The sequence below is a fragment of the Lonchura striata genome, chromosome 24 (assembly GCF_050655825.1).
Source record: "Lonchura striata isolate lonStrDom1 chromosome 24, ASM5065582v1, whole genome shotgun sequence".
Taxonomy (NCBI): Eukaryota; Metazoa; Chordata; class Aves; order Passeriformes; family Estrildidae; genus Lonchura; species Lonchura striata.
In genome coordinates, this window is record NC_140726.1 from 8,205,632 (window position 1) to 8,217,243 (window position 11,612).

The window sequence follows — 11,612 nt, forward strand, 5'->3', positions numbered from 1 at the left end:
AGCATTCTCCTGCTGAATCCAAAACCCAGCACTGCGCCAGCTACAGAGAGCAAAACTCACCCTATCCCGGATGAAAAACACTTTGAGAATTCCCAAAACATTTAACTAAAGATCTCCTACTACTTTATTCACTTGCACAGCCCTTAGTAAGAGGTTGCTTTTCCCTTGTAAGTAAATCAGATTTTTTTTTTCTGTTTCACACAGCAGGAGAAAAAAGTTGTGGTTTTTTATTTTTTCAACTTGAAGTTAAGCTTTTTCTTGGGAAAACTCATTTCCTCATCAGCTGCTCAGGGTTGTAAGGAAAGAGGGTGGAGCCTTCCCAGGCCGCCATCCTCCAAGCCATACCTGAGTATAAAGAGCAAAGCAGAACTGCAGCCAAGAAACTCTCAAAAGCTGCTTCCAGTGCCTGCTGGGATTCCAAGGCTGGTTTTATTCCTCCCCTGCTGGAACTTGCTGCTCCAAAGACAAGAGGGAAGCTGGACTCAGCTAATTACATTGGAGGATTAATTACATTGCCATGGTCTCCATGTGATACCGGATTGATTTTTAATTTTTTTTTTTTTTAACACAACTGAACAGGGTTTTTTTTCCTCCCCTCTTGTCTTTCATCTTTTTCTGCACACACACAGTGGAGATGTTGCAAACGGTCTGCATGAGTCCTGAGCTGCTTGTCAACCAAAACATGAGTGAAAGTGAAATCTGTGGCTACAGCCCAGGCCAGGGGTCTCCTCTGCCTGGAGAAACTGCCAGCCCCAAGAGCTGCTTCCAGCAGAGCCCATCTCTGCCAGACTCTGGATTAACTGAGCTGAACGTGGCGAGTCCCAGGATCTACCACCCTCCTCCTCCATGCAACCCTCCAGGGATGCTTGCTCCTGCTGGTAAGAGGAAAATCTTTATTCCCATTTCCTGCTTTGTGCTTCTGGCAGCAGCTGATGGAGCGCAGGGACGTGGGGCTCTGAGCAGCACGAACCAAGCTCAGCAATCCCAGAGGTGCTCAGGGCATTCCCCCACTCAGGCTTGGCTGGGTTCTGCTGTGTTCTGCTGCTGAGGTCAGAAATTGCCCTGGTTTCCAAAGGATGCCCAATTTTCCATCATTTCTGCCCATCTCCAGTGCTTTGCTGCTCATTTGCATTCTGAATTGCAAGTTTGGTTCTGAGCTAACAGCAAGGTAATAGATGTGACCTGCTGAGTTATTAACATTTCAAAGTCACAGCAAAGTGTGTTTGGTGAATCATTGCCTTTGCAGAGTCCTGCAGTTCCTAGGGTATATCTGATCTATCACTGGAAACTCTTCCCAGATAACAACATGCCAGCCATATTCCTAGCTAGTTATAAAAATTGTCAAAGAAAGCTTTAAAATACTCTTCAAATGGTAAATATTGCATTGTTAAAACAGCAGTTAATGAAAAAAGGAATAATTTCTGGAACAGCCTGAGAAACAAACTCTGTTTTTCGGGCTCTCGGTGTTTTGGTGTTTTGATTATTCAGTGATAGGTGAAACACTGAGAAGTGCCAGAAATCTCAGCACGAAACAACAGCCCCATCTCCATTCCAAAGGCACCATTTGCTGCTGGGGATTCGCCTCCCTCCTGCTGGAGGGGTGTCAGCTCTCGTTGCCTGGAGCAGGGAAGGGAAACAAGATCACGCAACGAGAAACCACATCTTGTGGGGCTGGTTCCCCTGCCAGGACTGCTCCTCTCAGGCATCCCAGGAGCTGCACCTTTCCCATCTGCTGAGCTCCCCTGGTTCCCCTCCACAGATCCCACACGCAGGGTTTGGGCAGGAATATTGATCAGGAATATTGGTTCAGGCACTTTGTGTTTTATTAACAGCACCAGGAGCTGCTGGCCCAATGCACCTTTTTCATTTCAGGCTGTTGTGTTGTTTAATCCTGAGTTATGTTTGTTTTTATTCCACAATCTGCAGTGGGAACAGAAAGCCTGCTCTGCTTCCCTAGGAGCTGTGGCTTTCTCCGTGGTGTATTTTATTGGGAAATCCTGATCTGATGCATTAAATCCATGATTTTTTCACGGTAATATGTGTTAATGAATGCATTTTAGATGCAGGTTATTCCGAGCAGGGGGACACACGAGGCAGGGAGGTGAAAGCCAGAGTTACATAAAAGGTATTTCAAAAGCCAGTGCATTTAAGCTCCTAATCTGGGCAAGTCTTTCAAGTTTAGGGATGCAGGCACCAGATGCAAGGAGACCTAACACAAACAATCACAGAGCAGCTTGTTTTGACAGAGAGAGAGCCTGTTTGGACAGCGAGGTGTATTCTCAAATAACTGTTCCATTTCGGTGCAGAAAATCATTGTTTTGCTTGGAAGCACACAAAAACCTCCAAACACACCGAGAGTCACGGGGCAAAGCCACTGGACAGAGCATCCCTATCTTAATTTTGAACAAATTCTGCGCCTTGTTGCTGCACTGATAACAATTTAACAAACCACAGGACGGGAAACTGCAAAGGCAAATTGACCACAACACAGGAAAATCAGAGTGGAAGAGGGCAGAGACCTAAACACGGCTGACACATTCCCCAAAAAAGCAAATCCACGCTCTTGTGGCATGCAGGAAAACTGAGGAGGAATTCATGAAAGGAATTCTTGAGCAGAGCCAAGGAACATGCAGGTAGATGTGGGAATTTCCCACAAGTGATGATGAACACGGGAATCAGAGCCCGTTCCCCAGGCTGGCCTCATCCTCCCACCCTTCTCCAGCAGCTCAGACAATTGTGTTACTTTCAGCATCGTGTTGTGACTTTTCCAGACTCTGAACTTAGCTCTGATCCCCCTCAGAAGCGCTACATGGGTGTGAGAGTGAAGATGCCAGTGCGGGAATTGCTGAGGAAAATCCGACTTTCCAAAGGCTTGGACCCAGCTCCTGGCAAGGTGAGAAATCCCTGGCTGGTATCAAATCAGGTTGACAGAAAGCATGGCATGATTTATGAATTATCTTGGGGAGAAAGAGATAAATTCCTGTCCCAGATTTAAAATATTGATAACACCACACAGGGAAAACCAAGCACAGAACTGGCCTCTTCCCTAAAGTACCACGTTCCACTCAGAATAATGATTTCCAGTGCAAGAATAAAATCAAACTTCACTTTTCAGCAATTACATAACTCAGTAAATAACAAACAAGCCACCTATCTAGGTATTTCCATCAATTTTTAAAAAATATACACAAAAATCTCATGCATGAAGGAAATTGATCACAATGAAGAAATTAAGAGATTGTGTTGGGAAGGTTTCTGCCAGGGCTGCAGCATCCCGGGGCACACAGCCACACCCCACTGTGTTCTGGAGGGGTCACACCCGCAGCCACCAAATCAATGCTTTTAAAAGTGGAGAATAAACCAAATTCCAAACAGAATGAGGGCTGGGCTAGGCACAGTTCTGAGGCAGTGGCAGCAGGAACCCGTGGATGCTGTACATCATTCAATCATGGCAAAAATGGCCCAAAAACCAGTAAAAATATTGCTCCAGAACCTGCAAAAAACAGCCCAAGGAGCTGATAAACTCCCAGGCTGCTGTAAAGATATTTATAAAGCTGCCATGAATTACCCACTCAGGGAAATCTCTCCACCTGCAGCCTCTGCTGAGCAAAACCCATCGCACAGGAGGCAATTTCACTCTGCTCACATGACAATTTTTGCCACTGTTTCCTCTTCCCCTCCGTGTAAGCATCTCTCATTGAAGCTGGTTTTGTCTCCTCAGGAAGCCTCATCAGTGAAGATGGTAGCCAAAGGATCCTCAGGAAAAACAGGTTTGGAACTGCCTCACTTGGTAGCAGAGCCTCCTTTTCTAGCGGGATCATCACTGCGAGGTACCCCAAGAGCCAGAGCCCTCCTGTCCTGTGCCAGTGGTCCCTGCGGGGTCCCTTCCACTCCAGGAGGCTGGCAAGCTGTGCCTCACCCCCTGCCTGGCTTATCTTATCTTATCTGAGTGTCACAATCTGAGGTATTGATGATTCTGAGATTGTAGAAAGTCTCTGTCTGTCAGCCCCCTGCCAAAGCAGAAGCCATAATTGGTCTGTGCTGGTTTCCAGGTTGTTTATTCTGTTTCTCTCTCACATGTTCTGCTGCCCTGCCCAGCTCTGTCCTGCAGGGCAGCGTGTGGGGCTCTGCCCTCAGTGGGATGTGACAAACATTAAATACCAGAAACTCCCTGGGCTGGATTTACAAGAACGTGCCAATATCTGTCACCTACGTTGGACAGTGTGTCCCCAGCCTGAACCAACAGAAAAATGCCAACACCACAGTGAGACATGGAGGGCATGAAGAAGGAGAAAAAGGACAAGGCACACCCAATTTCCTCCATCTTGTCCCCTTTGGACCCCTCATCTAGAATCCTAAAATTTACTTTTGCACCCATGCCACGCTTAATTATTACTTCTATCAAACACTCAGAGCTTGTAATTGATCCTGTAAGATTGAAAACTCTTTTTCCATGGGCAGAGATCACAGCCAGTGTCTCTGGGGGCTCTGTCCAGGGGGGTTCCTGACCCCTGCCAGGGTCCCAGACCTGCCAGGGCAGCCAGAGGGAAGCTCTGCATTCCCACAATCTGGGGCAGGACTGATGGGAACCTCTGCTCTGTGTGTGCCTCTCCTCAGCTCTGAAGTTTTCCTCGCTTTTTTTCCAGCAGAGAAGAGGAGATCTCACCCTTATACAGAGAAACAGCTTAGACAGGTATGCAGAACACCTTGAACCCCGCCGTGCCAGGCTCCTGGGGCAGAATTCCTGTTCTATCACCCAGGGAGAACAGGACACTTCATGTCTGCTTCCCTCCCCTTTCTTCCTGTTGCTGTTTCAGAGCAAGCAGAGCACTGGGCAAACCCCCAAAGGCTTGGAGGACCTCGACATCCTGGTGGAGGTGCTGCAGGAGGATCTGAAGGAGAGCCAGCTCAGGGAGGAGCCCCGGCATCCCGTGCCAGACGGGTTTTGGCAAGGATTCTCCACGGAGCTGCAAAGCTGCTGGTGGGAAAGCGAGGAGGCAGCTGGGGGCCTGCAGGGGAGGCAGCACGGCCCAGCAGAGCTTCACCCCCAGTCCTGCGGGAGGGATTTGCACCCAGGTCTGCGGGGACAGGCAGAGCCCTCCTTCCCTGGGCACCCGGGAGGCACCCAAAGGTCCGGCTGGCCCGGAATGTTCTCCAGGAGGGGCGAGAAAGGGAGCAGCTGCTGGGTGCAGGATGTTCTCCTCAGCTCCCAGGAAGGTTTCCCAAGGAATTCTCAATCCCAGGAAGGTTTCTCAAGGAATTTTCCATCCCAGGAAGGTCTCATGAGGAGCTCTCCATCCCAGGAAGGTTTCTCAAGGAATTCACCATCCCAGGAAGGTTTCTTGAGGAATTCACCATCCCAGGAAGGTTTCTTGAGGAATTCACCATCCCAGGAAGGTTTCTCGAGAAACTCTCAATCCCAGGAAGGTTTCTTGAGGAATTCTCAATCCCAGGAAGGTTTCTTAAGGAATTCTCCATCCCAGGAAGGTTTCTCAAGGAATTCACCATCCCAGGAAGGTTTCTTGAGGAATTCACCATCCCAGGAAGGTTTCTCGAGAAACTCTCAATCCCAGGAAGGTTTCTTGAGGAATTCTCCATCCCAGGAACATTTCTCAAGGAATTCTCCACCCCAGGAATGTTTTCTGAGGAACTCTCCACCCCAGGAAGGTTTCCCAAGGAATTCTCCACCCCAGGGAGGTTTCCTGAGGAATTCTCCATCCCAGGAAGGCTTCTCAAGGAATTCTCCATCCCAGGACATGCCTGCACTCCCCAGCCTGGCAGAGAAGTTGCTGGAAGCTCCCAGGGGCTCTCCAGATGTGGAGGGACATTTGAGGCTGACCCCAAATTCCATCACCAGGCAGGACCTCTCTGCCCTCTCCTTCTTCCAGTTCCAGCTGCGCCGGGAGGAAAATTCCCTGAGGAACATCCCAGAGGAAAAACTGCTGGCTCCTGATGAAAAAGGCAACAGGTCCTCGATTTTTCTGTCAAAATACACTCTCCCTGTTCCTTTGGGGTGTTTTAACCCCTTCTCTGGGGTGTTTCAAGCCCTCCTTTCTCTTCTGATTGTTCCCAACCGAGTTCTCTTCCAGGCTGCTGCACAAGGCTGTTGCCCAGGGAAGGAGGGCTCTGACTTTTGCCCTGGCCCAGAGATTTGCCTCCCTCAACAAGATCGACGAGAAGGATGCAGAGAAAAGGGTAGGAGGCTGATTTGCCAAGGAAAAAAAAGTCACTTTTTATCACGTGCAATCCTCTTTCATACCCAGCCAAGCACCAAGAATCCTTCTGCTGTCCTGGAGAAGGGAAAACGGGAATGGGGAGGGAGTGATGGAGCACAAGAGGGGACAGAGCCCCAAAATCCCAATTTTCCGCTTCGGTATCTAAAAGATGTTGTTGTTTGAAACTATTTTTGCCTTTCACTGCAACTTTTTGCCCTTCTTCCCTTCTCAGACTGCTTTACATCTTGCTGCAGAAAAGAACCAGCACCTGATGGTGAGCGACCTGATCTCCCTGGGAGCCAACGTCAACGAGCAGGACAGCTCTGGGAAAACTCCCCTCCACCTGTGTGCAGAGAACGGATACCTGAGAGTTCTGGAGGTAAACTGGGTGCTTTCGTTGGGCCAAAGTGGAGTAAAAGCAACTGATGCACATCCTGGTGTTTGAAATAACTCGGGGTTTCACATCTAGCTCCGCTCTGATGCGGTTACAGCAGGGTTTGGGGGAGGAAAGGGTATTTTTAGCACTGCCAAAGGTCAGGAATCACCTGGATATTCTTCATTTCAGGTCCTGAAAAGCTGCAAGAACAGCGGGGTGTGTGTGGAAGTGGATCTGCCTGACCACTGTGGTAGGAGGGACAGCTGAGCTGATTTGGGTTTAGATCCCAAATCTCTAAATACAGATTTGCTCCAGGCAAACCAGGTCGGGCTTTGACTTCCCCACGGGTGTTCCCCGCAGGTTTGACTCCCCTGCACTGTGCTGCTCTTGCCCACACCGTGCTGGTGGCAGAATCCCAGAGGGACAGCGGGAGGTTCCTGGGGCTGCGGAGAGCCCAAATCCTGGAGGGAATTCTCTGCCTGCTGCAGATGGGAGCAAAGCCCCAGCTGCAGGTGAGCACCAGCCCCAGCAGAGCTCTGCCCTGGCTTAAGTGTTCCTCCCCTTGTGCAACCCCAGGATTTGCTGTCATCTGCAGGCTCTGAGTTCGTGGCAAACCTCCACCCCCTGCCTAAAACTCGAGGAGAACACAGAGCTCATGTGTTTGCTTCAGACTCATAAACCCCAAGCACAGGATGTTCCTCGGGAGGTAACTATGGCTGCTTTACACAGGCTGTGTCTAATTCCAAGATTATTTTCCAGGATTAAGCAAATATTCAGTGCTTAAAAACAACAAAACAAAAAAAAGTACAGCTCTTTTGTCTTTTCCAGGGTCTTTTTTGCCTCTGTCAGATAAGAGTTCCCACCAGAGTACATGCAATAAATGTAATAATAGTACAAGATTTCAGTTAGAAATACAGACTCTAAGCCCCATTTCAAGTCACTGAGGTTCTGCCAGAACCCAGCAGAGAAAAAAAAAACAAAATTTCAGTAAAGTTCAGCTGGAAATTGACTGTTCTGGTCTCTTCACCTGTACAGAGCTGCAGCCTGCTGGATGCTCCCGGAGGAATCCCCGCTCCCCCAGCTGCAGGTGTCCTACCTGAACTTTGCTCCTTGTCATCCCCAGAGCTCCTGGATGTCCTGCTCAGAGGTATTTTGTGGCAGGAAGTTGAGCCCAACTAGCTGAGGGGTTTGTGTGACTCAGCAGCTCAATCCAATTATTTGGGGTGGAAAAAAACCCAAAATCATCTAGCTCAAACCTCCACAGCTTGGAGCTGATGCAAAAGGTGCTCAGCACCTCATCCCAGCCTTTGGATTTGCTCGTTTTCCTTGCAAACCTCCTTCCTCACCCAAAGCCAGCCAGAAAATGAGGGAATAAATCCCTCATTTAGCAGGAACGCCTTGCTTGGGGTTGAGCTGAGATTTACTGCTTTTTTTCCTCCCAGGGAAATGCTGAGAGTTCTCCTCACCTGCATCTGATGGGTCACCTCCTGCAGGAAAACAACCAGAGCACAGGCACCAAAATACAGAATATTTTCTATTCTGTTCTATCTTGAACTGACTGCTGCAAAGATCTCACCCGGACCCAGGATGAAAGAGCAAAGGGATAAATGAGGGAAATCCTCAGCACCAGGAATTCAGTGTTAGGTGCTCCAGGAAGAATTAGATCTTCATTTTCTCCCAAGTTTGTGCTTCTCTGCTCAGGTCTGAGGTCACTCTGAAGCTCTGATGATTTTTCATTCAGGTGTTTAGCCCAAGAAAAAGATTTTAACCATCCAGGGCCATGTATTGAGGGTTTCAGTCTAAAATTATCTCTACACTCCAAATTCAACGTTCAGATAGACTGAAAATCTCAGTGATTTTAAACATGAACTCTGGGAATTCAGAGCCTAAATATTAAAAATATTTAATATTTTCTGCAGTATTTGGCCAAGGCTGGTAGTGGTCATATTTTAAGGCAGTCTCATGGTGAAGTCCTTCCAAAATAAAACATCGTGCTGAGCATGTTTTTTCAACAAAAATCAAGCTTTTTTATTGGTGCAATCAGAATTTTGCACCCATAGTGGATTGTAGGTGAAGTCTGGGACAAAGAGTTTCGAATCAGCTCCTTTCTAACAGATCTAACAGAGGGTTTTACCTTTATAAAACTGAAATCTGTAGCAGCAGCTTTTGAAGGATCATTTTTTACGCCAAGTTGGGAGCATAACAAGGAGCTGAAATGATCCTGTGCTACCAGAAAACCAAGTTATTCAGCAGAATGACCACAAACTAGATCATTTTTATTTTTAATTATTTCTTCCCGGACTTACTCTCATTTCATTTGAACTTCTGGTTGCGAGTTTGCTGGTTTCTATGAAACTTCCCTGTTTGCTACATAGGGAGCAATTCTACTTTTACAGAAGCTAAACCCAAAACCCAAAACTGATCCAGCAGCTCCTCACGTGTCTCCTGTAGAGGAAAATGGGAGATTTCCACGTGAAACCACTGCAGGATCCAGTGTTAAGTACTCAGCATCTTTGGGGAATGTTTTTAATGAACCCTTTGCATTTGTTTCTTGTAAAAAAAAAAAAAAAAAAAAGTTATTTTTGTATTTTTTTTTTGTATTTTTGTGTTATGGGGTTTCTTTAAGTGTTAAGCTCCAAGAGCTACATTGCACAAGGTGAATTCACTTGGAGAAGTGGCAGTGTTGAAGTGAATTCCAATGGGATTTGGGTCATATCCTATGATTCTGATGCCCTGAACAGCTAAAGAGTTCTCTTTTGTATTTTCTCTACTCTGAGGAGACACAACAATTCATAATCTTTCAGTATTTAATTAAAAATGTATATATCTTATACCTTATTCTCATGATGAGTTGCATAACTCATCCACCTCCTTCCAAATATTTCCCTCATTTTTTTTATACTCTTTGGTCTTTTTAACATTTTCTCCCAGGTTTTGTGGATATTTTTCCTCTCTGAATATTTCTCTCTGTTCCCCATCACTGCCCATCCTCCTTTCTGTTTGCATTTTAACTCACATCTGCTCTCGCAGAACTTTTTATTCATTTGAAGGCAATTAAGGAAGAACTTCTGGGTTAGCTCAGCTTCCATTTGTGGGATTGAATGGTCAGATCCATCTCCTTATTTTCACTATAAACTGACCCAGAAATCCCACACCAGAAATATCTGCAGGGAAAAAAACCCTGAATTTTCTCACAGGATTGCTTTAAAAAAGCATCGAAAGCTCTCATTTAATAATCCACCATTAATATTTTAGTCATGGGAACCATTCAGATGAAAGGACAGCAGTATTAAACTATTTCTACAGATACCATTTATTCAATATACTCAGAGATGAACTTGCTTCTACAGTATATTCTACCACAGTTATCCATTAATTGCATTGTTAATTGCTTTACATTGTTTCACTGCTCCTTCCTGTCAATAAATACATTTATTTCATGGAGTAACTTGGTTTTTTCTGTGCTTTTCTGTTCCTACTAAGCTCACAATAGAAGGGACATCATGGAAAAAGCAAACTAAGCAGAGTTTAGAAGGTGAGACGTGTGGGAAGGTTTTGTTGTTTTGTTTTTTTAGGCTGGCAGAAATCCTCCAGCATCCCCCTCTCCCAGCACTAATTCCAAAGGCAATTCCAGGACCCAAATTCCTGGCAGAAGGGTCTGGAGCTGTTTCCCAGCCCTGGTGCCTCGCCCACAGCAGAAACCCAACCCCTGTTTGGTTTTCAGCCTCCAAAAAGTGTCCTTGAAACCCTGATTTGCTGCACAAACACAATTATTGCACCAAAGACTCTTCCCCGAGGCTGCTGGATTTTGCTCAGAGAAATTTTTGCACCTCCCAGAGCCCAAAATCCTCAGCTGAGGAGCACGGGGACTGCTGCCCACTAAAACAGATAATGTCAGGCAGAGAACAATGCCACGATTGTAAGTAAACCACAGGCAGGCAGAGAAAATAAACGATACTGTTTTAAAAAACCCTAATTCCCTCAAACAAAGGAATTAGACAAACAAAAAAAAAAAAAAACAAAGACAAACAAAACAAATCCAATCTTTTATGGTGAGGAGCCAAGAAAAGAGCTAGAAGGGAGGGGGAGAGGGGTTGGAAACGGAAGAAAATAATCCACAACCCTCTGGAGAATATTTGGAGAGTGTGGATCAACAGCTGCCACTCAGGAGGAAATTCTGACATTTCCCATTTCCTCTGCTATTGGAATCTGTGCTATTGATGATTCTGAGATTGTAGAAAGTCTCTGTCAGCCCCCCTGCCAAAGCAGAAGCCATAATTGGTCTGTGCTGGTTTCCAGGTTGTTTATTCTGTTGATCTCTCACATGTTCTGCTGCCCTGCCCAGCTCTGTCCTGCAGGGCAGCATGTGGGGCTCTGCCCTCAGTGGGATGTGACAAACATTCAATACCAGAAACTCCCTGGGCTGCATTTACAATAACGTGCCAATATCTGTCACCTACGTTGGACAGTGTGTCCCCAGCCTGAACCAACAGAAAAATGCCAACACCACAGTGAGACATGGAGGGCATGAAGAAGGAGAAAAAGGACAAGGCACATCCAATTTCCTCCAGCTTGTCCCCTTTGGACCCCTCATCTAGAATCCTAAAATTTTACTTTTGCACTCGTGCCACACTTAATTATTACTGATATCAAACACTCAGAGCTGGTAATTGATCCTCTAAGATTGAAAACTCTTTTCCATGGCCAGAGATCACAGTCAGTGTCTCTGGGGGCTCTGTCCAGGGGGTTCCTGACCCTGCCAGGGTCCCAGGGCAGCCAGAGGGAAGCTCTGGATTCCCACATCTTCTCTGCATTTCCCATCCCTCCACTTCTCTGCCCAGGTACTGCCAGCCAGGCTGGAGGAGCCAAATTCCTGAGGCTGGGAAGAGGGAGAGGCTGAGCCCCCAGCAGGTTTGGGTTCTTTCAGAGCCCATCTGTTGGAACTCAAAATATTCCCTCAGACATTTTTGGAGGTTCTGGGCCCCGGTCAGAAGCATTTGAGACCCTGGCAGGCAGCTGCA

The 11,612-nt window shown here is 46.8% G+C and overlaps 1 protein-coding gene across 5 annotated transcripts; it reads left to right on the forward strand.

Moving 5' to 3' along the window:
* The first annotated feature begins 265 nt into the window (after positions 1-265).
* Positions 266-10,033, forward strand: LOC116184450 (uncharacterized). 5 transcript variants are annotated; one of them, XM_085560244.1, is made up of 12 exons: positions 272-878; positions 2,772-2,893; positions 3,722-3,770; positions 4,650-4,693; positions 4,818-5,785; positions 5,834-5,968; positions 6,090-6,195; positions 6,448-6,594; positions 6,781-6,841; positions 6,952-7,103; positions 7,187-7,297; positions 7,627-10,033. In XM_085560244.1, exons 1-12 carry the CDS (start codon positions 635-637, stop codon positions 7,768-7,770), a joined length of 2,283 nt encoding a protein of 760 aa, XP_085416370.1. In that variant the 5' UTR covers positions 272-634; the 3' UTR covers positions 7,771-10,033. The 5 variants fall into 5 exon arrangements, with proteins under 5 accessions (XP_085416366.1, XP_085416367.1, XP_085416370.1 ...); XM_085560242.1 differs by having other exon boundaries at positions 273-878; positions 4,647-4,693; XM_085560240.1 differs by having other exon boundaries at positions 266-878; positions 4,647-4,693; positions 5,834-6,195; positions 6,470-6,594.
* The last annotated feature ends 1,579 nt before the right edge of the window (positions 10,034-11,612 follow it).